Source organism: Brettanomyces bruxellensis, chromosome 9 (assembly GCF_011074885.1).
Source record: "Brettanomyces bruxellensis chromosome 9, complete sequence".
Lineage (NCBI taxonomy): Eukaryota > Fungi > Ascomycota > Pichiomycetes > Pichiales > Pichiaceae > Brettanomyces > Brettanomyces bruxellensis.
Genome location: NC_054690.1, coordinates 2439798 through 2467687, shown reverse-complemented (window position 1 = coordinate 2467687; position 27890 = coordinate 2439798). Strand labels below are relative to the sequence as shown.

The 27890-nt window shown below is 37.7% G+C and overlaps 13 protein-coding genes across 13 annotated transcripts; 7 read left to right on the top strand and 6 right to left on the bottom strand.

Annotated features, from left to right (window-relative positions):
- Positions 1–497: 497 nt before the first annotated feature.
- On the top strand, positions 498–1871 carry BRETT_002889 (uncharacterized protein; the record flags this gene model as incomplete). The annotated part of the gene is made up of 1 exon (XM_041281408.1): positions 498–1871. One exon carries the CDS (start codon positions 498–500, stop codon positions 1869–1871), a length of 1374 nt encoding a protein of 457 aa, XP_041139199.1.
- Positions 1872–2029: 158 nt separating this feature from the next.
- Positions 2030–2962, bottom strand: GCN3 (translation initiation factor eIF-2B subunit alpha; the record flags this gene model as incomplete). Its single annotated transcript, XM_041281407.1, has 1 exon — positions 2030–2962. One exon carries the CDS (start codon positions 2960–2962, stop codon positions 2030–2032), a length of 933 nt encoding a protein of 310 aa, XP_041139198.1.
- A 526-nt stretch (positions 2963–3488) lies between these two features.
- Positions 3489–5126, top strand: BRETT_002887 (uncharacterized protein; the record flags this gene model as incomplete). The annotated part of the gene is made up of 1 exon (XM_041281406.1): positions 3489–5126. The coding sequence occupies one exon, from the start codon at positions 3489–3491 to the stop codon at positions 5124–5126; it is 1638 nt and encodes a 545-aa protein (XP_041139197.1).
- Positions 5127–5224: 98 nt separating this feature from the next.
- Positions 5225–5908, top strand: BRETT_002886 (uncharacterized protein; the record flags this gene model as incomplete). Its single annotated transcript, XM_041281405.1, has 1 exon — positions 5225–5908. One exon carries the CDS (start codon positions 5225–5227, stop codon positions 5906–5908), a length of 684 nt encoding a protein of 227 aa, XP_041139196.1.
- A 339-nt stretch (positions 5909–6247) lies between these two features.
- Positions 6248–7087, top strand: BRETT_002885 (uncharacterized protein; the record flags this gene model as incomplete). Its single annotated transcript, XM_041281404.1, has 1 exon — positions 6248–7087. The coding sequence occupies one exon, from the start codon at positions 6248–6250 to the stop codon at positions 7085–7087; it is 840 nt and encodes a 279-aa protein (XP_041139195.1).
- A 99-nt stretch (positions 7088–7186) lies between these two features.
- Positions 7187–12115, bottom strand: BRETT_002884 (uncharacterized protein; the record flags this gene model as incomplete). The annotated part of the gene is made up of 1 exon (XM_041281403.1): positions 7187–12115. The coding sequence occupies one exon, from the start codon at positions 12113–12115 to the stop codon at positions 7187–7189; it is 4929 nt and encodes a 1642-aa protein (XP_041139194.1).
- Positions 12116–13569: 1454 nt separating this feature from the next.
- On the top strand, positions 13570–15390 carry BRETT_002883 (uncharacterized protein; the record flags this gene model as incomplete). Its single annotated transcript, XM_041281402.1, has 1 exon — positions 13570–15390. The coding sequence occupies one exon, from the start codon at positions 13570–13572 to the stop codon at positions 15388–15390; it is 1821 nt and encodes a 606-aa protein (XP_041139193.1).
- Positions 15391–15595: 205 nt separating this feature from the next.
- Positions 15596–16552, bottom strand: BRETT_002882 (uncharacterized protein; the record flags this gene model as incomplete). Its single annotated transcript, XM_041281401.1, has 1 exon — positions 15596–16552. One exon carries the CDS (start codon positions 16550–16552, stop codon positions 15596–15598), a length of 957 nt encoding a protein of 318 aa, XP_041139192.1.
- Positions 16553–17475: 923 nt separating this feature from the next.
- BRETT_002881 (uncharacterized protein) lies at positions 17476–18657 on the top strand (the record flags this gene model as incomplete). The annotated part of the gene is made up of 1 exon (XM_041281400.1): positions 17476–18657. The coding sequence occupies one exon, from the start codon at positions 17476–17478 to the stop codon at positions 18655–18657; it is 1182 nt and encodes a 393-aa protein (XP_041139191.1).
- A 350-nt stretch (positions 18658–19007) lies between these two features.
- Positions 19008–19838, top strand: BRETT_002880 (uncharacterized protein; the record flags this gene model as incomplete). Its single annotated transcript, XM_041281399.1, has 1 exon — positions 19008–19838. One exon carries the CDS (start codon positions 19008–19010, stop codon positions 19836–19838), a length of 831 nt encoding a protein of 276 aa, XP_041139190.1.
- A 1504-nt stretch (positions 19839–21342) lies between these two features.
- BRETT_002879 (uncharacterized protein) lies at positions 21343–22410 on the bottom strand (the record flags this gene model as incomplete). Its single annotated transcript, XM_041281398.1, has 1 exon — positions 21343–22410. The coding sequence occupies one exon, from the start codon at positions 22408–22410 to the stop codon at positions 21343–21345; it is 1068 nt and encodes a 355-aa protein (XP_041139189.1).
- A 1790-nt stretch (positions 22411–24200) lies between these two features.
- BRETT_002878 (uncharacterized protein) lies at positions 24201–25397 on the bottom strand (the record flags this gene model as incomplete). The annotated part of the gene is made up of 1 exon (XM_041281397.1): positions 24201–25397. The coding sequence occupies one exon, from the start codon at positions 25395–25397 to the stop codon at positions 24201–24203; it is 1197 nt and encodes a 398-aa protein (XP_041139188.1).
- A 277-nt stretch (positions 25398–25674) lies between these two features.
- On the bottom strand, positions 25675–27786 carry BRETT_002877 (uncharacterized protein; the record flags this gene model as incomplete). The annotated part of the gene is made up of 1 exon (XM_041281396.1): positions 25675–27786. The coding sequence occupies one exon, from the start codon at positions 27784–27786 to the stop codon at positions 25675–25677; it is 2112 nt and encodes a 703-aa protein (XP_041139187.1).
- Positions 27787–27890: the final 104 nt, after the last annotated feature.

The window sequence follows — 27890 nt, the reverse complement described above, 5'->3', positions numbered from 1 at the left end:
GAAAATAAACATCATTCAAGAGTTTTAGAACATTAACTGGCACACAATTAATCATTTTTGATCATTAGTGTTTATATAGGATATCATTTTAATGTTAATTTACACTTTTCGCCAAATGCATGGATACTAGCCAGAAATTTATGAAGTATATAGTTACCTACCTAATACATGTTTCATAAAAGTATACGTAGTATTTATCTACTAGATCAATACCCAAATATTTATTTTATCACACACAAACGTTATCATTGAAGCGTTCAACTAATTTCAGACCTCTTGGTAGTAAAAATGATGAATTCCCTGTTTGACATTATTTTTCTTTAATATAGATCATCTTGAAGTAAATAAAAATTTTCAGCTGAAAAAAGAAAGAAAAAAAAAAATACTTTAAACCATCAAAGATAAGGTAGAATAAAATAGTTGATAACATCAGAATCATTTGATTATTTCGATTTTGGGACTGATTCTTTTCAGTATAGGTAAAAGAGTAAATATAAATGAGCAAGGAGGAAAAGACCCAGGAAGTTGCAATTAGTAAAAAGGAACATCACCACCACCATCACCACCATCATCATCATAATGATGACGAGGATTACGAGGAAGTGGAGGTGAAATCAAATTCTTTGCCACAGGAAGCGAGTGGAGATAAAAAAGATCATGAACGGAAACACAAACACAAGCATAAAAAGGATGCTAAAAATGAAGAAAATGAAATTAGTATTGATATCAATGCAGATATACCTCTCTCCAAGAAAGAGTTACGTTTGGTGAAGAAGGGAAAGATAACATTGGAAGAGCTTCAAGAAAGGAAGAAAAATGGATCGAAAAGAAAAGTTGAAGGTGCACCAGGTTTGCATAACAACTCAAAAAGGACAAAATATGGTGTGTGGATTGGAAATATGTCATTCGATACGCAGAAACTTGATCTTGTTACATTTTTCACCACCAAGACAGCCGATTTAGAAGTTGAGGAACCAAAGGAGGAAAGTGAAGAAGATGGAGAGGCGGAGAAAACAGAAAAGAAATGCCGTATCCTGGAACAAGATATTGTAAGAATTAATATGCCAAGTAAAGGAATAAGGAACAGGGGTTTTGCTTATGTCGATTTTACTACCGCCTCCAAGTTGAATGCAGCATTATCTTTATCTGAAACAAATTTAAATGGTAGAGATCTACTTATAAAAAAATCAGATTCCTATGATGGTAGACCAACTAGGAAGTTCCCAGTTTCACACAATCCACCATCAAGAATTTTATTTGTGGGAAATCTTCCGTTCGATACAACCGAAGACCAGCTGAGGGAGCAGTTCATGCATTGTGGTGAGATAGTCAAAATTCGTATGGCCACCTTTGAAGATAGCGGAAAATGTAAAGGATTTGCATTTTTGGATTTCAAAGATGAGGAAGGACCATCAAAAGCTCTTGAAGACAGAAGTTGTCACAGAGTGGGTGGGAGAGAACTTAGAATGGAATTCGGTGAGGACAGATCTAAAAGAAGAGTTGGCGGAAATAGGGAAAGAGCACATGATGATAATGAAAGGGGTCCAAGATCTGATGGAAGGACAGGAAGTTATCAGAATAGAAAAGAAGAATTTAGAGAAAGGGATAACAATCGTCCAGGACGTGATGAACGTTTTGAAGAGAGATATGATAGCTATAATGAAAGAACCCGAGAGGAGGACAATCACAGGTCTTTTGATAAAGGTAGAGGTCATATGAACGGATCAAACAACTTTAATGGAAAGAGATTTAGAACGAGGAACGAGGATCTTGCTCCTAATAAACGGGTTAAATCCTCTATAGCGTTGGCAAATGCGCAAAGAGAAAATCCAGCTGCTAGACCGAGAGGAAAGAAGGTTAAATTTGATTAGTGGATCCCGGAAAAAATGGCGTGCATTTTTAGGCTATTCTTCAATGATGGAAAGTATATTAATATATAAATACCTTTAAACAAACAACCATATCCAATCTAAAAAGAAGACTGAAAGCTACTTAGGTATATAGGTGTATAATATATTTTAGTAAAAAATTAGTCATACCACATTTTAATGAGCTCTTCAGAAACAGCAGACGGGGTCAAAACACCTAAGTCAGATATTAAAGCAGTGATATACTGATGGGGAGTGAAATCAACATTTGGGTGATCCATCAAACCAACATTCTGATCAGTTGTGAATGTAAGTTTCGTTCCCAGTTCAGACGGAAGATCATCCTGGGCCAGTGGAAACATCCTCACAAATTTATGAGACTCTGCCACCACATAAAGAGGCTTTTTTGCATTTTTTGCTAGAACCCCAATCTGAAACGAGCCCATATGGTTGATAATTCCACCACTTTCGGAGACACCTTCTGCTCCCATAAACACTTTATCAACTTTGTTTATAACAAAACCAACTTGCGAGTCTGGAATAAGACAAACGGGAATTCCAATTGCTTTCAGGGAATGTGCCATTCTCACACCATTACTCTCTCCTTTATCCGGACATGCTTCCGTTACGAACACCCTGAAACGAACAAATTTTGATTTTGCATACTCTAGGAGACTAAGAACTACTCTTGAGTATGAGTGCACTAGTATAGTATCATCATCATTGATGAAGTTTATGCCCACTCGCGCAATCCGGTACCGACTATCCTTTGCTCTTTGTAAAAATAACTGTCCATTCTGCACTAGATGCTTTTTGCACGATTCCCAGTCTGAATAAAGGTGCACATTTCGGAGAATAAATCTCATGAATAAATCACATCCTGCCGACAAAGAGATAGCATTGGAAACAGAACTTTTCAACTGCTTTGTAGCATCATTCATAAGTCTAACCAACTCTGAAGAAGTGTTAGGCTGCTTTATTTTGAGCATTGTTAAAAGCGCTTCTATAGCAGCGACAGGCATTGTCATTTCTGGGTCATCCCGAAGGAACTTGAGATATGCCTCCTTGATGTCAAACTTCGGGCTTTCTGACATTATTTGTATATATGTATAATGATAAGGCTATTTATCAAATTAAGGAAGAAGAAGAACTAATTAACACCTATACGAAAATATACGTCGTACTGAACATAGCAGGGTTGGGAATTCATGATGCTCATTTTTTGGTGAACTTGCAGGATGAGTATATTCAGAAAGATATTTGGCTACTGTTTTTTAAACAATTTTTTTTCAACTTGATTTTTTTTTCATACCCCACTAAATATGAGAACCGTACACCTCAGTGAGTTAGCTCTAAACAATTCAGCACTTGATATGGCAGAAACCAACTTCTTCATGTTGATGGTGTAATATGATTACTTTCTATCGTTCTATTTTGAGAACACTAAAAAGTGAAATAAAAGCGACCGACCATGTCCGCTTTTTTCGGAGCTTTGCCTCTGCTTCTAACTCTTCAACCTTTGACTACAAAACAGACATTGAAAAAGTGCCAATTGAGAAGATAAGAAACATCGGAATCATTGCTCACATTGATGCAGGAAAAACAACTACCACAGAAAGAATGCTTTATTATAGTGGGCTCATATCTAGAATAGGAAATGTGGATGAAGGTGATACCATTACTGATTATCTTGCCGAAGAAAAGGATAGAGGCATTACTATACAAAGTGCAGCAGTTACAATACCATGGAATCATCATAGAATTAACATAATTGATACACCAGGTCATGCAGATTTTACCTTTGAAGTTATTCGATCCTTGAGAGTTTTGGATGGTGGAGTGACTGTGCTAGATGCAGTTGCTGGTGTTGAAGCACAGACTGAGAAGGTATGGAAGCAGGCTCGTGATCTTGGGATCCCCTTAATTGCATATATTAATAAAATGGATCGAGATGGGGCAGGGTATGGTCGGACTGTAAAAGAGATTGTGGGAAGACTCGGAACAAGAGCAACATTAGTGAATATTCCCTATTTTGTTGAGGATGTGGCCACTGGAAGGATGAACTTCACAGGTGTTATAGATGTTATTCATAAGAACCTTCTACGCTGGAATATCTCAACCAATGTTTCATCTACTAATGAGGCTGCTGATGGAACGGATATTGAGGTGATACATTTAGAAAAAGAGGACCTTAATACTGAATATACAGATGCGAAAAAGCAATGCATAAAAGCAAGAAAAGCAGTCATCGAACAGCTTTGCGATTTTGATGATGCCATTGTGGATTCGTTTTTAGAAACAGAGGACTACATGAAAGTAGATTCGGCAGTAATTCAGGAGTCTTTGAGAAAAGCTACCATAAAGAGGTATACGACTCCAATATTGTGCGGCTCTAGCTTTAAAAACATCGGCGTTCAACCATTGATGGATGCAGTTGTTAGTTATCTTCCATCACCAATAGATGTACCTCCACCAAAAATTATCTGTGATATCAATGCTTGTGGCAGACAGAAAAGAAACGCAAAGAAATATTTGCAGGCACATTCCAATGAAACAGATTTAAACTTACCTGTGAAAATGGATCCCCGTATTGGATGTGTGATTAATAAAGACAAAAACCTTTCTGCTTCCTTAGCTTTTAAAGTTATATCTCATCCAAACAGGGGACTTATGATTTTTGTAAGAGTTTACAGTGGGAAGTTGAACCCAAACAGCACTGTGATTAATTCCAGAACAGGGGAAAGGATTCGCATTGGTAAACTTTTGCTCATGAACGGTGAAATTCCACAGGAAGTCAAATATCTTACGGCGGGAAATATAGGAGTTATTACAGGGACGGAAGAAATTAGTACGGGCGATACGTTAATATCGCATGCAGTATCCAAAAATCCGAACAAGATTCAAAAACGGGAAGCATCAGCAAAACTTCTTTCAATTACAATTCCACCTCCTGTTTTTTCTGTTAGCATCGAGCCGACAACTGTTGCTGATAAACGTAAATTGGAAACCTGCTTGAAACTCATTTTGAAAGAGGATCCTAGCTTACGATTGACATATGACGATGAAGCCGGTCAATTAATTCTTTCTGGAATGGGCGAACTTCATCTTGAAATCACAAAAGATCGACTTGTCAATGATATGAAGGTGAATGCGGATATAGGAAAAGTCCATGTTACATACAAGGAAAGCATAATAGAGCCTACTGAAAGTGTTAGTAAATCACAGCAGACCCAAACTGTACAGGCATGTTCTATGTGAAACTTACAGTTGTACCATTTGAGGGTTTAGCCGAAAGTACGTCACTATTCAATAATGACACAAATGAAGAATGTCACTTGTTAAAATATGACAATAATATGGTGGTATTTGAACAGGCTAGTGCTCCCCCATTTGTTGAAAAAGTGTTTAGTGGCGAATATAGGTGGCCAATGGAAGTGAGCTATGATCAGCTTATAAACTCTATAATTTCTGGAGTAAACGGATCACTCCAAGTTGGTGGTCGTATTGCCTCTCTCCCGTTACATTCAGTGGCCGTCAAAATTTTAAAATGGAATGTTCCACTCGAGGCTAAGTCGGCAACACCTTTACTTCAACTCACTAGGATGGCCATAAAAAAAGCACTTGCATCGTTACCAGAGAAAGCGTTTACAATTTTGGAACCGATAATGAAAGTCTCGGTGTTTGTAAATGATCAGGATCTGGGTGTAGTGACGCAGGATCTCATGAGTGCTAGAAATGCACAGATCAATGATATTGAAGAGCAGGATCATTCATATACAGGAGAGGAAGCCCTTTGGGCACGTGAGGAAGCGGAGAAAACATACGTTCCATTCGATTCTACAATGAGGTACGTACAGTCCGGACAATCCGGTGGAAAGAAAGTAATTCGTGCAGAAGCACCATTGAGAGAGATGATTGGTTATTTACCCAAACTCAGGTCGCTTACCAAGGGAAGGGGGATTTATGACATGGAGTATAAGGGGATGGAAAGAACAACATTAGACAGGACGAGAACAATATTGGAAGATGATGAAGAGTAGTGAATAGCTTGACTGATCATTGGAAGAGCTTGGCTATTATTTTTCAAACTGGAAGATGCGATGAAGATTCATGTGTTAATCGACGCGTCGGCCTTCCGAACTCAAGTGGCCATGACGCGTAAGATGAATAATTAGGGCGCGGGAGGCGATTTTTCCAAACTTTTTTTTTCCCCCAGAGTAGCGCGCATTGGCAAGTGGTACTGTACAGGGAGTTTCTGAGGACCCACACTTACTCATGGAAACACCTTTGATCATATTTATAAGTGAAGCCATATCTTTATAAAGACTGTATATAAATACGCGAAGTATTCTGAACTAGATAACTCGTAGTCACAAAAGATGAGTGGAGGTTTTAATCCATACAACAACTATAATGATGGTACCGGATACGGTAACTATAATGGAAATACTTCTGATAACGGGGCTGGTAATGGTGGTTTCAGCTCGCAGGATAATAGCAACAGGCAGCAGCGACAAAACACAACTCAAACGATTACACCAGTGACGATCAAAATGATTCAAAGTGCTACACAACCCACTCAGGATGGACCTTATGAAGTATATGGTATGCCTCTATACTATGTCAGCTTCATTGGCATAATCCGTGAAATTGATACCTCTAACACAAGTTCAACAATGTACAAGCTAGAAGATGGAACGGAGGCCATAACTGTGAGGCAGTGGAATAATGATGGGGATGATGCAGCCGATGACCAGCAACAGTTTAAATCGGGAGAATATGTTCGTGTGAGTGCTACAATTCGGGAATTCAACAGCAAGAAACAGCTACAGACACAATCCATCCGTCCTATAACGGACTTCAATGAGATCCCATATCATTTCTTGAGTGCAGTCAAAGTTTACGTTGGCCACAAGAATGGCGGTGACTCTTCTTCACAGGGGGGCAATAATTCACTTTTTGTTGGTGATGGAAATCAGACTGGTGATAACCAACCTGGACAGCAGCAGCAGCAGAACAATGCAAACTTGCCTCTGACAGAAAAGCTTTACAACTTCATTAAAGAAAATAGCAATTCAATGGTCGAGGGTGTCCCTACCCAACTTATGGCCCAGGAATTCAACATTTCTGTGGACCAGGTCAATGAGCACTTGGGAACTTTGGTTGATGACGGTAGGATATTTGCTACTGATGATGAAAGCTTATTCCTATGTGTTTAATATCGTTTATTGTAAATTCTCCAGCTTTTTTTCTCTAATTTTTTTGTTTAATCTCACAACTTATCGTTCATTATGTATGAAATATACAATTCACAATTTTCACTTGGCATGCATGCCAACAACCGAGTCAACAACTCGTACTGATCGATTGGCGAAAAATGATGCCCAAAGATCATTATCCGCAATGACTTCCCCATCTTTGTCTACGAGTTTGTCTGAATTCTTCGATAACTCCGTAACATCCAAAGCATCCTCATCAACAAATTTATCATTGCTTACATCTGGAATCGCTGCCCGCTCCTTCGAAAGCTCGATCCTCCTTTTGGTGGACATATAAGCAATTGATTCCTCCACTGTGTCTTCAATGACAAAATTCCACACTGTCGTTGGCTTTGTTTGACCAATTCGGTGAACCCTGCTAATAGCTTGAAGTTCGAGAGAAAGATTGACCAACGGTTCACATAGAAAAACATGCGAGGCATTTGTCAGTGTCAAACCTGCAGCCTGTGCTTTAGCATTAAGAAGGAAACATGTGATATCAGGGTTCCTTTTGAATTCCTCAATTTCGCTGCCCTCCTCCCCAGTAAATTTCAATATTTGATGACGGTTAACGAAGCCTCGTTCTTCTCTCACCCTTCTCCTCCTCTTGTGTCCCGTGTCTGCAGAAGAAATATATCTGACACCATTTTGTTTTAATGATTGACCTAAGATGTGAAGAAATTGGGGCCACTGTGAAAAGACCAATATTTGTACACCACCCTCTTGATTCCGGAGAAAAAGGGCCTGTCTTACAATCATATCCACTTTGGAGCCGAAACTTTCCACCAAAGGAATACTAACAATTTTTCTTAACATATCATCATCCAATGATTTATAAACCTTGAATAAATCTTTTTCCATCAATCTGGTATTACTTAATTTATTCACTTCCTCATCATCCGGATCACCAGCGGGAAGCTCACTTTTAGAACCAGACTTTTTGTTCGAATTATGATCAGACTCAGAACCTTGTATTAAACCACCACTTAGCTTTTTCTGGGTTCTTGTGAAAACATAAAGGTCGGATTTATGAAGAATACGCTTACACACCGGGCATGTCGGCTTGTTCTTCATCCATATATGAAGACAATCTCTGCAGTATTGATGACCACATGATGTGAGGATCCCCACAAGAATTTCTGATCGACAAATAACACATACACGCTCTTCTCCAACTCGATTATCATCGCTTTCAGAAGAGCCCTTTTGTGCTGGAAGCAAAGTCCTCAAGTACCTCAGTCTTACTGTTCCCTTCCTTATTTTTCCCTGAAGAATCTGAAGTTGCCGATCCACACTGTTCATATCTTCCACTGCCTTTTGGTAAGGTGTTGCATCAGAAAACACTTGCTTTACAGGTATATACTTCTGCAATGTATCAGATTTAATCTGCAATGCCTTAAAGTAGGCCACCTTAGAATTAAACGAATCATCCAAGATTTCAAATATCCTCGATCTTAAATTTTTGATGTCCTTCTTTTGGAGATCTAATTCTGTTTTAAGCATACCCTTTGTTGTTGATATCATGGATCGGAGCTCTTCAGAACCATTACTTTCTAAGGAATTCATTCCAATTTCAATGTCTGTTACTTCTAACCATAAGTGCTTCAATGTATAATTAGTATTAAAGCATCCATCAGGCATATAATCCTTCCTAATTTTTTCTAATTTATTGTGCAATTCCGTATTTACTGTTCTGTTCAAATCAGTAACTTCCGAAACATTGAATATGCGACCTTTCTTGTATTTATTAATGGACTCAACAGAGATAATTGAATGTTCTCGATCTTCTAGCATATTCTGTAAGGATTCCAAGTATGTATTTGCAAGTTCTTGATTCACAAGTGTTTGACCATATTCCTCACCCGTGGCATCTTTGGTTGTGTCCGCATAATTTGCAACAGGCTGCTTTAAAACCACAGACAATTTTGTAATCCAAGCGTTGATGACATGCGATTGTACATTCAATTCTTCTAAACACTTTTTGGCTCTGTTGAAAAACAAAGAAGTCCTAGTATTAAATCCAAAATTGCTTTGAAATGCAATTAAAGTGAGATCAGTCACTCGGCAAGCCTGAATTGATTTCATCAGCATTTTCTCATCAAGAATACTTTTCAAACTCTTGATGAGTGGTGAGGGAAGGGTGGACAAAGGTATTTTGTATCTGGCAATGCAACCAAATTTTTCAACCATTCTTGTAATACACAAGCTAACCTTTTTCAAGGGATCTTCCAATATTTGTAAAAGCAACTTATCTGCCTTATTATAATAAGTATTTTCCAGATCAAAATGCTTCTTTTCATCCGCACTGAATAATGCTGAGTCTATCTTTATTTTTTCCTCTCCTGACTCCTGAGATTCAATTTCAACAAGTTCATCAAAATTATCGGGCAAAGGTTTCATTGGTCTGTAATGCTGAAAATGTGATGACGCTAACAAAAAGTAAGCTTGATGTAACAATTCCAACCAAGGTCTTAGTTTGGAAACGTTCGCCATCTTTTCTATTACTGGCTCATTTTTAACATCATTAATTCTCTTTTCAAGTTCAATTACCAAACTTTCAAATAGACTTTGAGAGCTGTCTGGAAGGCGCATAAATTCGAAAATCTTACCCTTCCTAAGTTCCAACGAGTAATATGCTCTCTGATTACTTGATAAATCCGTGCTTGATCTTTTAATCAAATCACTCAACACATCACCGATAGTACCTATGACCAATTTTTCATGGTCATCATTCCCATTAGCGTGTTTATTAGAAGAAATTTGCTTGCCTAATTGTGCGTGGCAACATATTCGCCTTAATTCTCTTAACCATCTCTGCATGGTCCCGTATGATCTTTCTGGATCATAATCCTCCACTGTCGGATCACCATTAGCATCAAGACCTACTTGTGCTAAGAATTGATCAAGTAAAAAATCATAATTATCGCGTTCAATACTGGTGAAAGGTGCCCGAAGCAAAATTCTACTCTGTTTCGGCAATCTAATCTGATCCGATACCATCTTCTTGGTATGGCGAAGGCAAATAGATTTAAACAATCTTGAAAACTGATAATATGGCGCAACATCTGTGAGGAGTTTCCAAGGTGATTCCGACGAGGTTATCGTGAATCGATCAATAGGATGATATCTTAAAAAGCATAGCAAAGAGTATAAGTCGTCCAGTCCATTTTTGATCAGTGTTCCCGAAACTCCCCATGAATGAACTCTTGGAATTATACGTGCAAACTTTGCTGCATTAGTGTTAATACTAGCAGTCATTTGAACTTCATCTAAAACAACTCTCCAAAACTCTAGCAGCATGAGAGGGGAAGAATAGTCTATTCTTTCATAGTCATCCGTCTCACCAATATAACCGTCACTTCGACCATTGCCCACGACTTTAGAGTTATTATCAGAATGCTGGGATTCATCATGATTCTTCATTACAATTTTACCACTGTAATCATACGTAACGTTTGGGTCAAAAAACTTAAGTCGTTTAGTGCATCTTCTTTTGGGCCTCCTCGTAGGCTTGAAGACTGCCCTATGCAATTCTCTTGAAACAGTATGGTAAGAAACAAGAATAATATCATAATGAGAAAGCTCTCGAGCAATATTAGTTGGATTTACCAAGGTATTTGCTTTTTGTGCTTGCTTCTCGTAGTCCGATATACCTTCGTAAATCATGACGGAAAGATGTGTTGCTTCTCGAATCTCAGACAACCATTGCCCAATTATGGTCTGTGGACATATAATAAGCGTGGTTTTACATTCTGACAAATACCTGTCACCGGTAAATGCATCTAATTTCTTCGTATCGAACGGAGCATAATCCTTTCTTGGATTCATCAAAACTAAAGACAGCATTTCCACTGTTTTACCAAGTCCCATCTCTTCCGATAATAATGCCTTAGCTCTAAGCCCAGAGCCAAAGGCATTTCGTATCGTGCTTATAGCATAATCTCTGGTCGAGATATTAGCTGTGAACATATTACACCAGTAATATTTGTCGGGATTAGAAGAAAGCCGAACCCTTGAAAATCCAAAGCAGTATTTATCTAAAGCTTCAGACAATGCTTCATCATCCACGAGATGAGGCAAAATATGATCTACAATTTGTTTAACAACAAATGATCGACTGTCAGAACCATCAGCAAAATTTTGAGCAGTAGGTAAAATTTCCATCCCTTCATGCCCAAGAAGCCATTGTAATGTTTCCATTTGAAATCCTAAAAGATGCTTACTCAATCCAGGAATGGTTTGAGATTGCGTTTCACTATGAAAAGCAATGCTTTGGGTATTTCTTGTAATTTGAGCATAAAAGTTTGCTTCATTTGGATGCTCCTTAATCTGCCAGTCTTCGTTCTCCTTATCATACCCGGATTTTTCATATTTTGTAAGTTCTGGTGTAATAATAAAGGATGCAAGCTCATTGAAAGACTTTATGAAATCCACCGAGTTGAAAGCATCCAACGACTGCTTGACCCTTATAGAGGAATATATTGTAAAGTTAAGAGTATATGAGTTAGGTGTAATTGAAATATTCAAATGTCTGATGTAAGGCTTTTCCGTCCATAAAGATTCCTTTTTCCTTAGACGGGACTTAAAAAACTTACTTTGTGCCACGAGAAAAGGCATGCTTTCACTTTTTATTGGAATAACAAACATTTTCAAACTCTTCAATTTACTTCCCTGCTTTATGGGTGGTGTCCATATTTCAATTTGATCTTCCCTCAGCTTGTATTTGCAAATTATGTCAATATTAGACATGTTAAGCACTGAATCTGTCATGAAAGGACCAAATACACTTTCAGAATTTATACAAGATATTTCGGAGCTCGAAACATTGATTATCTGTGATGTTAACCCAATGAAATCATTCGGATCTCTGTCCTTATGCCGAATTACTCGCCTCTTATGTTCCTTAACACACAATTGCCCTAGATAACGGGTTAAAGCTGCCGAATCAACTTGATATTTAGTTATCTTACTATTGAGCGGTTCGGCCATGATAGAACAATAAAAACATTAGAGAAAGTTTAAATGTATGAGCGGAAGTAAAAATGTATCGAAGAGTATAATATGTCTTTCTTTACCTTGCAGATCGAGCATTATTGATAAGCATGGATAAAGTGCGTTTATTTTATTTTATTTTCTCTCTGAGCTATTACGTAATGATAACAATAGTGCATCAAGACACCAATTCATCCATCAGCCAAAGAAAACCGGAGATTCTACAAGGTTGGGAAAAAATAACTCTTCCAACTTGGTCTTGACAAGGATTAATATTAAGCCCCCTTACAAAAACCAATATAAGTGAAAACAGTATTAAATAACAAAAAAGAACTACGAGGTGCAAAATATTGGGAACATGAAGTATATCTTGTAAATTAATAAGTACCCTTCATTATTTTTAACAGGTCAACACATCGAAAGTGGAATTGTTCTGCACACAAGATGTAAGCCTTCCAAAAAGAATTTGTTTTAATCACACCCACAAGGAGAGAAAAAAATACAAACACTTTATAAAATATGTTGCACTCTAATATAGGAAATATATTATTAATGAGAAATAATATAACGTAAGTTTGATCATTACCAATTGTTAGAAGAGCAGTTCGGATAAATTCTTTACCCATGTCAAGATTACCACGGAATACAAAAGTTAATAGAAATCAGGGTGTTCACATATGAGGGCTGTACTTGTTATTGGTTGAATTGTAAGGTAGCACCTATACATTCATGCTTTGAAATAAATAAAAAAGCTGCTCCTAAATTTTTTGTATGGTAAGCGGAATGCTCCTCCCAAGGGAGAGAATTATCCTTGAATGGTTAGAATTCATTCACAACTTCAACTGGCAAGAATCTTTAATTTTACAACAACAGTATCATGGCTCGGCATTCAAATGAATTCAAAAAAGCATATAAAAAGTAGAAGAAATGATATTATTGGTGAGAACATGCGTTGTATCAGCAATATGTGTGATCGGCATTTCGGTAAGCTTTGTAATAACTGCAAGAGGGTAAAACTTTGGTGGATGAAACAGGACAGATTATTACAATTGGGATCTGCGGATCTGATAAAATAAACTGATATCGTAATGCACTCTAAACAGAAACGAATAATTATACAATTTTCTTCTCAGCATTCCTCAAACAGCAACAATACCGTGCACGAATATGAGAGTATCTTGCTTACATGTCCAAGCGGCTTGTATTCTTATTGTTTCCCCTTGATTATTTTTTTTTAATTTTTGTACTATTTATTATTTCTTTCCACTTAATTAATTTTCTATTCTATTTCATCTTTTTTTTTTTTTAATGTACCGTATGCGATCAACTGACTATCCGATATATTTATGTTAGGCTTTTCCTCATCCCCCAACATTATTAGACAACTCTATCAACTGAATACAATAAATACATATCCAAAGTTCATTTCAAAAAGCCGAGAGTTACCGGAAATGCTCGGAAATATTAAGAATTATCTTCATGGGCGGGGACAACATAAAAATCTTAATAATGCTGCTGGTTTTGTTCCTGCTGATCAGGAACCGCACACGTCAATCGATCAGACTACTGTAAATGGAAAGAATATGACGGGACAACACGGGGATGCTGATTCTGTGCATTGCAATACTCAAGATTTAGGCGTATCAAGGCAAAGAAATCATTGGGACAATCGCCATCATCACCAACATTGCGATTACTCTAAACTAGCCACCGATTTGGTCATGCAAGAGTCCAAGGCTGAGGAGAAAAATCGTGAGAAGAGTAGGCAATCCATTAGAAGATATAAAATTATGGAGAAACTTGGCGAAGGTGCATTTTCTAAGGTGTATAAGGGAGTCAACATAGAAACAGGTGAAAACGTGGCCGTGAAGGTTATACAAAAATACCAATTAGATGAGAAGCAAAGAGCATCAGTACTCAAGGAAGTTGCACTGATGAGAAAATTGGATCATCCGAATATTGTCAAATTTCTTGATTTCATAGAAAACGATCAATTTTATTATATTGTACAAGAACTTTTAGAAGGAGGAGAACTTTTTAACCAGATTGTCAAGTACACATACTTTAGCGAAGATTTGGCACGCCATGTGATTATCCAGGTTGCTGAGGCGTTGCTTTACTTACATGAATCTGCTGGAATAGTTCACAGAGATCTCAAACCAGAAAACATATTCTTTTGCCCTATTCCTATAATACCATCGCATTCAAGAAAACTACGTCGAAGCGATGATCCCAACACAAAACTGAGTGAAGGAGAATTCCGAATGAATTATGGTGGTGGGGGGATCGGTCTGGTGAAAATAGGTGATTTTGGACTTTCCAAACAACTTATTGCCAATAACTCCCTGAAAACACCATGTGGTACAATTGGCTACACAGCTCCAGAAATTGTGAAGGATATGAAGTATTCGAAGCAGGTTGACATGTGGGCATTGGGATGCGTATTATACATTTTACTTTGCGGATTTCCGCCATTCTTCAATGATAATATCGAGGAATTAACAAATAAGGTTGCTAGAGGTGATTACGAGTTTCTTTCACCATGGTGGGACGAGATAAGCAGCGGTGCTAAGAGATGTGTCTCAAAGCTATTGACTGTGGATCCAAATGATCGATACACAATTACGGAGTTTTTGAATGATCCGTGGATTATGGACTTTTTGAAGCGCTCAAACGAAAGCAGGCAGCAAGAGACCATCAAGGAGCAAGAGCAGACAGTAAGTATGGAAACAAGCAGAGATAGTATCATGTCCGACACAACGAAGTCGCTGCAAAGCTCTGCTGTGGAGAGCTTTACTGAAATTCCTCCTCTTAACAATAACAATTATGCATGGGCTACAGGAAACACGCTTCCGAGATATGAATCTAATTATGGCATAGATGATATCCCAATTAGAAACAAACATTTGGATGTGACAAAAAATATAGGCGTTGTGAATGGTAAAATACACGAGACTACTGATCTGTTCTCCCCGGCTGTTATCGCGATGAAGGAAGCGTTAGATATTAGTACGGCGGCTCATAGACTTAATGAGGAAAATAAACGGGAAAAGGATGGAAATATATTTAACGTTGGAAAACTGAAGACCGTTTCCGAGAGTGGGTCAAGCAATACAAGTGCTTCTGCCCCATTAACAGGTAGACCCTCAGACAAGCAGTTTTTGAAGATTGAGGGTGAAAGTGGAATTCCTCCCGGGTTGGGATCTTTCAATCTGAAAATAGAGGAGTCATCTATTATACGCAGAAGACGTCGCAAAGCGTTAGCTGCTTAATGATTTAATTTAGATTGCGTTTTCTTTTATTCATGAACATTCAAAATTAAAAACATTTTTTCTTTAAAGCATTTTTTTACTAGCGCGCATCTTAACGGGAGCTTTTACGTTCACTTTATCATACACTTTGCTTTGAGTACAATATACACATATAAATACATCGCAACTATTTATACCATTTGGCAATAGTTCTATTACGTATGCATCAACACAAGTTTCTTTCCTTCTTCAATTCTTCGTCATAAGTTGGAAGGGGCGGAATATTGAAGGCCCTGAAGAAATACGAATTACCTGTATCTGAAATAAGTTTCGCATCCTCCGGACTTAGGGTAAAGTCAAAAACATCGAGGATATCATCCATACGACTCTCCTTAGATGTGGTTGTCAGCGTGACAATTCCTTGTTGGTGAACCCATTTAAGCAATATCTGTGTTGTTGATCTTCCATACTTTTCGGAAAGCTTTTCAAGCACTTCATTTAAAGGGCCATCCTTTGCTCTGGATAGCGGAGCAAGTGGCGCATAAGCCTCCACCAAAATATTGTTGCTCTTCAAGAAATTAATAATCCCAGTTGACTGGTTTTGTAGGTAAGGATGAAATTCAATCTGACAAACCTCTGGCTTGTGCCTGGCCAGCTTTAGCACCTTTCTCAATGTTGTAACATCAAAATTAGACACACCTATATGATGTGCAAGCCCCTCATCCTTCAATCTTTCCATTTCCGGCCAGATCTTCTCTATGGGATAGGCCTCGTTAAAATAACATGTATGAACAAGAAAAAGATCAACATAATCGATTCCCATAAGTTTTAAACCTTCCTTTAATGAGCCATATGGACCTCTCGAATTTCCCATACCGTCTTTTCCAGTACAGTGATATTTGTCTGTAATCCATAGCTCATCTCTGGGAAGATTTATTTGCTTTAACGCTTCACCAACATCACGCCTGGTAGTATAGCATTCAGCTGTATCTAAATGAACAAATCCATGCTTCACTGCCAGTTTGAGCATATTGACAAGATCCTGATCAATAACATCTTTAGAATTCTCCGCACCGCCATTTTCACTCTTCTTTTTAAGCTGCCATTTAGTGCCTGAACCAAATCCGATAACTGGAATTTTATCTCCGGAAGGAAGGGTGAAAAACTGTGGGAAATTGATCATTTTCACAAAAAGGTAAATAGAAATGGGTATGCGAAATAAGAACCGAATTACACTTGATTGTTTATGAGAGGGAAAAACAGACAGTGGAAACAATTCTATATTGTAGGGGAGATGTACAAAATGTTTTCATTTTATATAGTGGAAAAGAGTTGAGAAATAACGGACAAAAAAAAAATAACGGTTTTTTCAAAAGCTATATATATACTTTTTGGATCTTCTGATAAGCCAGATTTGGATAAAAGTCGAGTTGAGTTAACTGAAGAGAAAATCTGGGGCTGTACATTAGAAAATTCTACATAACTAATTCGAGGTACAATAATGGCTAGTAAAAGTATTAATGTTTACGGTTAAATGTAAAAATACACGGCAACAGGCGTGAAATTTATTGCAATTTTTAGTATCGGGAAAATGAAATGATTCACACAATCTGTACTTTTTAGAATGCCGAGTGCGAAAGTGCGTAAGTTTGAGATTTACTGAATTAGGTAGTTTTTATAGGACTACCTAGAGCTTTTCCTTTTTATGTCTTCTGTACAAAGCGAGAGGGCTTTTGTGTGTGCTTAATTATCAGAAGGATTTTGATCTAAAGCATATATACATTTTCTAAATGTGCTCTTTTTTGATGTGATAACTTGAAAGGTGTTATTAAAAAGTTAGAAATGAAGTTATTTAACTGCAGCAGTCCGAAGGTAACTTAAGCAGCGTCGAAGGAGGAAAAAAAGGTGCGATTTTTTTTAAAAAAAAGATTGAAGGGGAACGAAAAAAGACATGGCGAGGGGGAGATTTTCAGCGTATACTGACAAAAAATCTTTACCATTAAGATTAATATTAATTGAACATTGCACATTTTGTGACTGACTGGACAGAGCAAGGGCTTAAGCTTTGCCGAATTGGCTTGAAAATCATATTCACCCGTCTTCGGCATGTTAGAAAACAACAAAGTCACACTCCTTGAGGGAAGAATTTGGATTGATGGATGTTTCGACTTTGCTCATCATGGTCATTCCGGTGCGATGTTGCAAGCAAGGCAGCATGGAAACGAACTTTATGTTGGTGTTCATTCGGATGATGCTATTTTGAAGAATAAGGGTCCTCCTGTGATGACTCTTGAGGAAAGATTAGAAGCCGTGAAAGGATGTCGTTGGTGTACTAGAGCAATCCCAGGAGCTCCTTATGTGACGGATCCAAAGGTCTTGGATAAATACAGATGTAAGTACGTTGTTCATGGCGACGATATCACAACGGATGCCAACGGTGAAGATTGTTACAAAGCAGTTAAAGACATGGGTCGTTTTATCGTCGTGAGACGGACACCCAATATTTCGACTACGGATCTTGTTGGCAGGATGCTTTTGTACTCGAAAGATCACTTTCTGCCTAAGGTGACGGCTGATGATTATAATAGATTCTTTAAAGGTCAGCCTATTTCCAATCCTATGCTCCGACCGGATGCTATATCGAGATATAAAGCGTATGCAACCTGCGAAGACGGTATGAACCCGGGTGTGGCTGTATTCTTATATACCACTGAGAATGACCAATTACACGAAATTGTGAAGCCCGATAGAAGCAACTGGCTACCAACGAGGCAAATATATTACATAGATGGAGGCTTCGATTTGTTTTCGCCGGGTCATATCGTTGCTCTAAAGACTCTAAGAAGTATAGCGGACGAAAACAATGCATTAGTAATTGTCGGTGTTCAAGATGATAGCAGTGTGAATGCCCATAAAGGGCTGAACTATCCAGTAATGAATTTATTCGAACGTTCACTATGCGTTTTGCAGAGCAAGTATATCGATGGGATTGTGATATCGGCCCCTTACAAACCAACAGCTAAATATTTGCGCCTGCTTCCAATGAAAGTCAGCAAGGTGTTTCACGGTCCAACGCGAGAAAAGGATGATCCATATGCCGAGGTTAAATCACTGGGTCTCTACGAGCAACTGGGACGACACAAATACGACAATTTAACCACCGAGGATATTGTTGAGAGAGTTCTTAATAACAGGAAGTTGTATGAGGAGAGACAGAAAAGAAAGGGATGGAAAGGTGAGAAAGAAAGGGAAATGGAAAAAATCGAGCAGAATTTAAGCCGTACCTGAGTGGAGAGAGAAGTACGGCAACCTGTGTTAATTTCCGTAGATACGATGAATGTAATGGTAATAATAACAACAAAAGAACACTAATAAATATAATAAAGTATGTATTCTGCCGAATAGGACTCGAATTATGTGCTTTGATGAACCTGCGGTATTATTGACGGGATTATATTAAGGAAAGAAAAAACATCGCTGTTCATCATGTCTTCGGTTCTATTTTTTATTACTAAATTTTTTTCCCCAGAACTTTTCTACCTTCTTGGAACCACCAGTACTTCATTTTTCAACTCTCTCCTTTTCGAAGAACGTCGTAGGTTTCTTTAAAGTCCAATTAAGAAAAGGATAAAATAAATATGGGAAAGAGAAAATGGACGGGTGGAAAAGCTCGGTCCAAAAGACAAAGATCCGGCTCTTTGATAGAGCCTGGCCAGTATGGAATATTTGTCTCATGCAGTCGTGGAAGAGAGATGAAGGCGGCCAAGGAGTTTAAGGCAGTACTTTTTGATAAATTAGAACAACTCTATCCGAATTTTGAGTCTAATGTCGCAGATGCTGATAAATCAGAAGGTAAGTTAGAAGTTGAAGATGAAATAGAAAAGGAGTTAGCATCATTGAAGAAAGAAGCCAAGGGGGATAATAAGAGGAAGCTTGCTTTGGAAATTCCAATCAATGCAGACTCTCTTTTGTTCTTTCATATGCGGAAGCCTGTTGTGCCGTCAGATTTCGTTGTTAAATTCTGTGAATCGCTTAGAAATTCTAGGATAAAGAACACCAAATTCGTGCAACGACTAACACCAATAGATCGTTCTTGCAATGCCAACATGGAAGAATTTATAAAGATGGCAAAATTGAATTTAACTCCATATATACGGCCGGGCATGACATACTCGGTTAATATGACTCGAAGGGACTTTTCGGTGATTGAAAGGGATGATTTTATGAAAGAGATAGCAAATATTCTTCCCGGATGCGAACTACATTATAAGAATGCGGATATTATGATCCATGTATACTGCTTTAAGAATAATATTGGAATGAGCGTGACAGATTATAAGATATTCGAGGAATTGTCGAAATTCAATCTTCAGCAGATATATGAAAAGGCTACAGGTATACAGGAAAACAGAAAGAATAAACATAATTCGGAAGACACTAAAATTACAGTAAGCACTGAAAAGGAATAAGGAATGATCTAATAAGAAAAGGTAACATTTGGTGGAATTTTTGGTTTTCAAGGTGCCATGAAAATACAATGTACATAATCCAACTAAATAGAAAATATCAAAAGGTAGTTCACAAATCATGAATTTAGATTCACTCTTACAACCAATTCCCACGTAATATGCTTTTCACAAAAAGGATAATCTGAAGATTTCGCTATGTCAATAATCCCTACTTTTCGGATATCTATTTCGGGCTTCCCAATTAGAAAAACCCTCAGCGCATATACCCTTGTAGCTCGTAGTTCATTTTTCGACGAACAAAAAAATTACATCCAAAACGCCAAAAAAATTTCCAAAAAATTTTCTTCTAAAGTCAAATTGCTTAACGTTTGTTTGTTTTCTCGTTACTATAGGTCTGCCTATTTCTTACAACATAGACAACAACCTGACCAGAGCTCATTATACTTAAGTCATGATTTTTGCATAAGTATGTAAATTGAACTGATACACATGTACCCTTTTTTCATATTTTCCAGTTGACCGCAATGATTACAGACACATTATTTTCCAATTGTTCCGACTGATTTTTAATTTGATGACAACTTTGTTTGTACTCGTTAAATATGAGCTCAGGACAACTAGTAACTTTGAAGGGGAGGTACTTTGTTATTTTACTGATGATTATGAATTTTACTAACAGGCTATTAGTTTACATAACTCTATTCTTTCTAACCTGCTCATATTATGCTTAAAGGCGAGAGCGCTTGCTTTTTTAAGTTTAAATGGGTATTCTGAGTGATGCGAGAGGATCGTGAGTATTGTTCTTTCTACTGATGATATATTTTACTCGACCGGGCGGACATAATAGTAACTTTTATCTGCTCTTAGGTGAGCGAGGGTGCCTTTGTGTACATAAGAATGGGTGCCTGGTAAAAGCCAAATTGATGATAGGTCGCAGATAACTGATTGAAAGATAAACAGTACGGATCGCATTTTTTCACATCTCTTCACCTCTTACTGTAAGATCGCTATAATTCTTTTACCTTGTGTTTCTCAGAAGAGATTCCACCGAAAAAGAATTGAAAATATTACTTCTTTTGGAAACTAGCGTGATGATCCACTTTTATTCACACTGTATGACTTGTCTGTATTCAGACATACATGAATAATCACAAAAAAAAAACTGATTTAATGAGACTGATAGTTTCCAGAAAAAGTGATATTTTATTAAAAATGCGAAAAGACCTATAATTCGTAAATGATAGATGTATAAATCTACCTGTATATATGTATGTTTAGTATCAGAGGAGTGTCTAGTAAATCATCAAAGCAATATAAAGAAAAGAAGAAAAGGAATAATAGGGATAAAAGGAGTCAGACTGTCCAAGGAGATTGTGCATTAGAAAAGATTGAACACAGAAAGAATATTCATGACGAAAAGCAGCAAAGTCATACTTATGCCGGAGATTTTAGGTGGCCCATATGCATGATTTATATGGTGTGACTATCATTTTCCAGCGTTTATTCACTTTTTGGGATCAACAAATTGCCTGTAGTGTAGATCGACAATTTCTTTACGAAGCATGTCTCTTTCCTCCCGATTTTCTTTGAACTCCAAGTCATCAACGTAAGACCTAACCTGCTTGACGTAACTTGGAGAGAGAGGCGAAATACTCAAGCCCGATTGAGAAGAGAGGGATGAAGGAAACAAAGATTCACGATTCCTAGAACTGAGATACCTAACAGATTGTATCGGTTGCATTCTACAATGCTGCTGTTGGATCTGTTGCTGCAATTGTGGCACTCGAATCTGATATTGATGCCTTTGATGCAACTGCTTAAGCCTTGATGGGCTAACACGGTTTGTAAGTGGATGACATAAATGCACTCGCTTCTGTGGCAGCTGCGAATAGCAAAAATGTGTTTGCTGGTTAGCTCTTTTACGAGATATCGTTTTTCCAGAAGTAACATTTTCTGCAGGAGGTACCAAGTACTTATAGTCGACTCGATTGGTACCATCTAATCTCAAATTTGAAGGATTTAACGTCTGCGGATTTAATAGATACTCTGTCTTTGCGGGTTGGTATGTAGGAGCGGCAGTAAATGCTGGACCTGGGCTAGACATTGAACCTAAAGCGTTATTGATGCATCTGCCTGGAGGATAAATTACAGCCATGTAAGGGCTATTCATTGGAATCTGCTGAACATCTATGTTACCATCAGTTGTGCTTGTGGCTCTAGTATAGGCCATAGTATTCGATTTCAGAGTAGGAGTAGTTCCCGTGCTAGTCTGTAGAGATGAGTTCGGATCAACAACGGACCTTCTATGCCTGTCTGTCCGTCTAACTGTACTTGAAAGTTGATTGGTCACAGCCGGCAAAATCGATTGTGGGGAGCATGCATATTTTGGAGATTTCACTATTGGATACCAGGCATGTAGGGCAGGGTCAGATACCATATTGCCAAAGATATCGGCAGCAGGATCATTTAACTTTTGGTTACTGACAAAATATGTATTAGCTCCTTGTTGCGTTTGCAATGATGATTTCTGTGGATCCACTTTAAATTGCGTATCCAAATAAAGTTGTTGCATTTGTCGCTGTATCCGTTGCTGATGCATTTGATGTTCGATATTCTGTGTTTTACCCTGATATATAATCTGAGAAGGCGGGAGTCCTGTATAAGAACTTTGTGACTGTCTATTTGGGGAAACGCACATGTATATTAAGTTAATCCAAATGATAAACCGCGCCGACTAGTTCATAAGCACATCAAAATCTCGATGGTCAAGAGTGAATGAAACAAACAGACAAATAAAATAAATGCAATAAGTTAGAAAAGAGAGCAAATGCCTGTAACAATATTATGCAAATCAAAAAAAGTTGCTTTTAAGTTGAATAGTTTGAATCCTGGCTATAATAAATATAGAGTATGACTTAAACTTCACTTGCCTATTAATGAGATCAAAAAGGGGAATGTGGTCAGCAGGAAATCTAAGCAAGGCAAAGCAAGCCAGCTGGTGTAAACTGAGATAACAAAAGTTTCGATTGGCTTTAAAGATAAATTGCTTATGGAAATAGCATTTACAAGGAAATGATTGATCTACCGTTCTGAAAAGCAATGGGGAAGAATTTTAAGTTGGAAAAAGGGATAGGCAGATTTAAAGGAGAGACAAAACAAACAAAAATGCTTTTTAGTTTTATTTTAATTTTTTTTTTTCGAATTTGTAACTTTCTTTTAAATTCGAGATACCTAAGTGTCGGGAACGGACTGAGTAAAAAATTAATATCGCGAATAGGAAAGAAACCAAATAATACAATAAAATGCTGCATTGAATGACCGAGAGTATCAGGAGACAAAAATAGCGGGAAGATGCATCAACCAGCATAAGTGGAGGTGGTCTGCATGAAAGGGGGTGGTGGGACGAAAAAATCAAGAACAGAAATAAAATTAAATTTGGGTCAGAAATTTTTAAAGCCACAAGGAAATTTAAGAAAGCAAACAGAAAAAAAATCTTGGATCTGTTAGATCAAATAAATCATGTGGTTGGTGGATTATTTAATCCAGTAGCAACAAATTTATTACAACATCTAGTCCAGAGGTGTCTTATAAAGGAATAAATAAGGCTCTAGTGCTGAGAACCGCAGCAAACGCTAGAAAATATACCAACAAATTAACAAATGAGAATTGAAAGTAGTGCGACGGCCCAAACTAAGTAATATATTCAAATCATAGCAAAGAATGTAGGGACGGCATTAGTTCGGAAGTTAGCGGAAAAAAGAATTCCAGCAAGATATAAAACCGAACTTGCTGTGAAAATGAAAAGCAGCAAAGGGATATAACTGTGGTAAATTAGGACTTGCTAACGTTCGTTCTTATTCACCCGTAAGAAAAACGAATGTTCAGTAATTTCTGAAATAAAAAGATGCAATGCAATCATAATGCTGAGAAAAGGAAAAAGGTAGGCGAGAGCCACGCGAATATCCAGCAAACAGCAGATTAGAAAATGAATAATGTATAAATAAAAAAGACGACCCAGATGGTCCGGTCCGGCATTCATATGATAGGTAGGTTCCAACGGCCATTAAATTCAGCGCGAATAGGGCTGGCTGTTCGTATTAAAATAAAAGCCTGGTGCCAGTCGCTTTTTTTTCGCTTTCTTTGTTGGACCCTTGCCTTTTCTGGTATTAAATTTATTGGCAGCTAGCCCACAGTGTACTAGGAAGTTCTGGAGGTCAATGTGCTCGTTCTCTTGAATTATATTTTCCAATTCAAAACTCAAAAGTACGGAGAAAGATTTGCTGTCTATAATTGTTCAGCAAGCTGACACAAATGACAAATGTCACGGAACGTATCCGGATATGATATGTCCTCACGTGACATCTATGCGGGTATAACAGCCCGAGTATGATCACGTTCTAAAGGTTTGCAAGAATTATTGCGTGTTGTAAATTCGACTGCATCTTTTTTCTTGTGCTTCCAGAAATTCAACGGCCTCACGGAAATACGCCGACCCACAATTCTTCTTCGTTCAATCTCCGTGTCATACAACTGACAATTAATAAGAAATTCGTAGACTAAATCAGTTGAAATCAATTGAAATAGTAAATAGACGCCGATTAGCCATTTCATGTTTTGCTTGGAACCGACCAACCAGATGATATTCAAGATTACCGCTAGGAACAACGCGGCAAATATTAGAATGATTAGAACTATACTTTGAAAACGAAATGAAAACGAGATCCTGGTCATGACGAATAGCGAAAACATGAATATGATGTAAAGGTATGCTATGCATGTAGTAACTATCTCTAAAATGTTTGGCCCGTATGTTAGAGGGAAGTCTTCAAAGGGAACTGCATAAAAGTGCATTATTCCAGCCGAAATCATGGTCAAAAGAACATCAAAATAGTATCCAATCAAGCTCCACTTGAGGACATTCCTCCAGTCATGTCTTCTTGTTGAATCTGGAAGTGGCTGCCAAAGTTTTTGCACAATACATCGTGTACAATGAACACTATTCGCCCAAACAAGTATTTGTCCTAAATAGTATATCGCACTAATCGCCATAGAATCAGATACTAGTCTAATCATTTCATAATTATCTTGATAGCACTCGTTAAACTGTCTGTTCATGAGCTTGCTAAATTTTTGAAGCAAAAATGTATGCGCTGATGCAAGAAAAAGCGTTGTAATTCTCAACATAATTGGTTTCCTACTTATTGATAAAGCCTGAGCAACAAACAGCATCCATCCACTCACAGCTACTGCACAAGTAGCGTAATTAACCATAACCACCGATCGGCTGAATGGATCAAGCACTTCTGGAAAAACAGACTCATACACCACGTCTATGTGCTCTTGATAAAACTTCCCAATGTGTACCAAAAGTGAATCCAAACTGCTATCAGTTATATCACTGTTGATGGAACAATTTGTGATATAGATCGCTGCTTTTGTTAACGTAAATGTGATATTAGTGGATGAATTAACATCATGGAGATAACCAGGATTAAGTTGAAAAACATCACAGGTATCATTAAATCGTGTCACAAAATTGTCACCCGAATCGAAACACATTTTCAAAATGCGTCTATATTCTTTGGATCGAATGATTAATCTTGTTATCTTACAAACGAAATAACAGGCAATCCCACTTCTATCATAGTAATATTAAATAATTTGCAGTCTTATTTTTTTCTCTTCCTAGAAAGCTCGCCTAGGCACGCTCGCGGATAGATCATTTTTTTTTTTAATCAACATCTCATCTGAATTAAAATTTCACCAATAATTTCGCATATTTGTATATATAAATATATATATTATTTTACTTGTTATCTTATCTCAATGTCTGTGTCTATTTCTTTTTATTATAGTTCCGATTGTTTATACGGGTGTTGTAATGTGACTTTCCACTATTGCCAGAATTCTTTCCTACGTTGCTTTCTCCTGAATGATCACTGCTACCAAACTTTCCATTATAGTAGTAACCTGGCCTATTCTCGAGGTCTCTCACATCGATACTAACAACATATGATCTCCTAATTCGTCTGTAAGAATTCCGACCATCTTCTAAATACCGATTTTCATCATCTGCCGCATGTGAATCACTATCCAAGCTTAATCCTAACTCCTCGATTGGAAGTGAAACTCTAAACTCCGCACTATCTATTGTTATGGTATTGCTAAGCCTGACTTTACTTATTATCATTTTGCTTTGAAGCTCACGGACGAACATAAAATTATTGAGTCCTCTTTTATGGAATGTTGAAGAAAATCCTTCAGGGTATGATGATAAATCCTGTTTGGAATATCCAAATGGGTTACCTTTTTCAAGACGACCATTGGGCGAACTCGAAGAATAATCGAAAAACAAAAGCATTTTCGAATCGCGGCCAGTTACCTCATTAAAAAATCTATGCGACTTGTATGGTGTCCTTTGGTCGTTGAATAATTTTGCAACTATTCTGTATCGAATGAAAATATCCTTTTCAGGGGCAACTTTCGACCATCTGCTGTGTTCATCTTTTACTGCACTAGTGACTTCTCCAAAGTTATTAAATGCCTGGGCTATCAGTTCATGACATTGCGATGTTGGTGTGTCATATGGCAATGATGCAATGTAAACCATATATTGAGTAGGCTGCCGTGTTATGATACTCCGAATGTACTTCAAAATACTTGGACAAGATGGCAGTCTCGAACGTTCTGAGTACGGAATCTTTGGCAACGACAGCTCAATATTGTCATAAAATTTCTGATATTGCCCTTCTTTGTCCTCTATTTCTGTGTTAACTTCAGTATATCTGGTAGTCTGTAATTCTCTCGGATGCCTTTCTGTCTCTCTAAATGATTTCACCTCTCTGGAATTCACCTGAGGAAGCCCATTTTCTTGATTCTTAACCTCAGCATTATGGCTTGTATACCCATTAGGAGTTGGTGAGGCTTCATCTTCAGGCATTTCACCGAGCACATTAGCAGCTGCTTGATGCGCCGAATTCATGGACGGCTCCAAGTTGAAATTCTCAAAGCTTTTCGCTTTCCTTAAAGATTCTCTTGCAGGATGGAATTCTGGAACCATGGCTAATGACAATGGTGAAGAGGAGCCAGAAAAAATATTTGTCGAACCAATTCGTTTTTGTACAGGTAATGACGGGAGGCTCGCTTCTAAGGATTCGAGTGACATTGGATCATTTAAAGAAGTAGACGGCAATATTAGCGTGTTGTGAGTTCTTAATTCTGCTTGCTTGTTAGGAAAAAATCTTGATTTCTGTGCAAATGTTGAAGATCTTTTCCCAGTATCCCCATTGCAGAAAGATGGGGGTTGCCATGGTCCAGGAGAAGATGAAAGTGACACCGGCGAAGCATATTCAATTCCTGCTGACTCTGGTCTCAATAATTGATCTGAGATCGCAGAATCGTCTACCGAGCTATCGAAAAATCGGGAAAATTTATTCATTCCAGATATCCGAAGACCATTATGTTCAGTACCTAAATTATGCGTCGAATTGAATCCCACACGGGAAAAAGGCTGGAAAAGCAAATTTCCCACGGACTTTGCCCGCACTGGTGTAACTGGCAAGCTTGTATTATTCCAGCATCTACTAGATGATGAAAAAGATGTTCTGCTTAATTTTCCGGGTGAGCTATTAATATCTGATTGCAGCTCTTTTGAGGAAAACATCTCATAAAACTTGGAAGTGTCAAATGTGTCATCAGCATTAAAGCTGCTATTTAAACTCCGATCCTGTATGTTTTGTTCTCCAACTTTAGGTAAGATTGCTTTATTGCTTGTACTGCTGTTGGATAATTCCGGGGCTTCCAGGACATCTTTGGGATTGTTGTCGGAACTTTCTGCGGTATTCAAGATATCCTTAAAGTTGCTTTCCCCAATCACAAATGATTTGTCTCCTGATCCAGATCGGAGCTCACCTTTGGAACTTCGGGACATTATAGGAACTTCAGCCATAAATGCCTCTTAGCAAGGTGACTCCGCTATCTTATTAAAGAAGCCGAAAGAGAATGAAAGAAAAATAGAGAATATATCCAAATTTTCTTCCCCCGGGATATTTA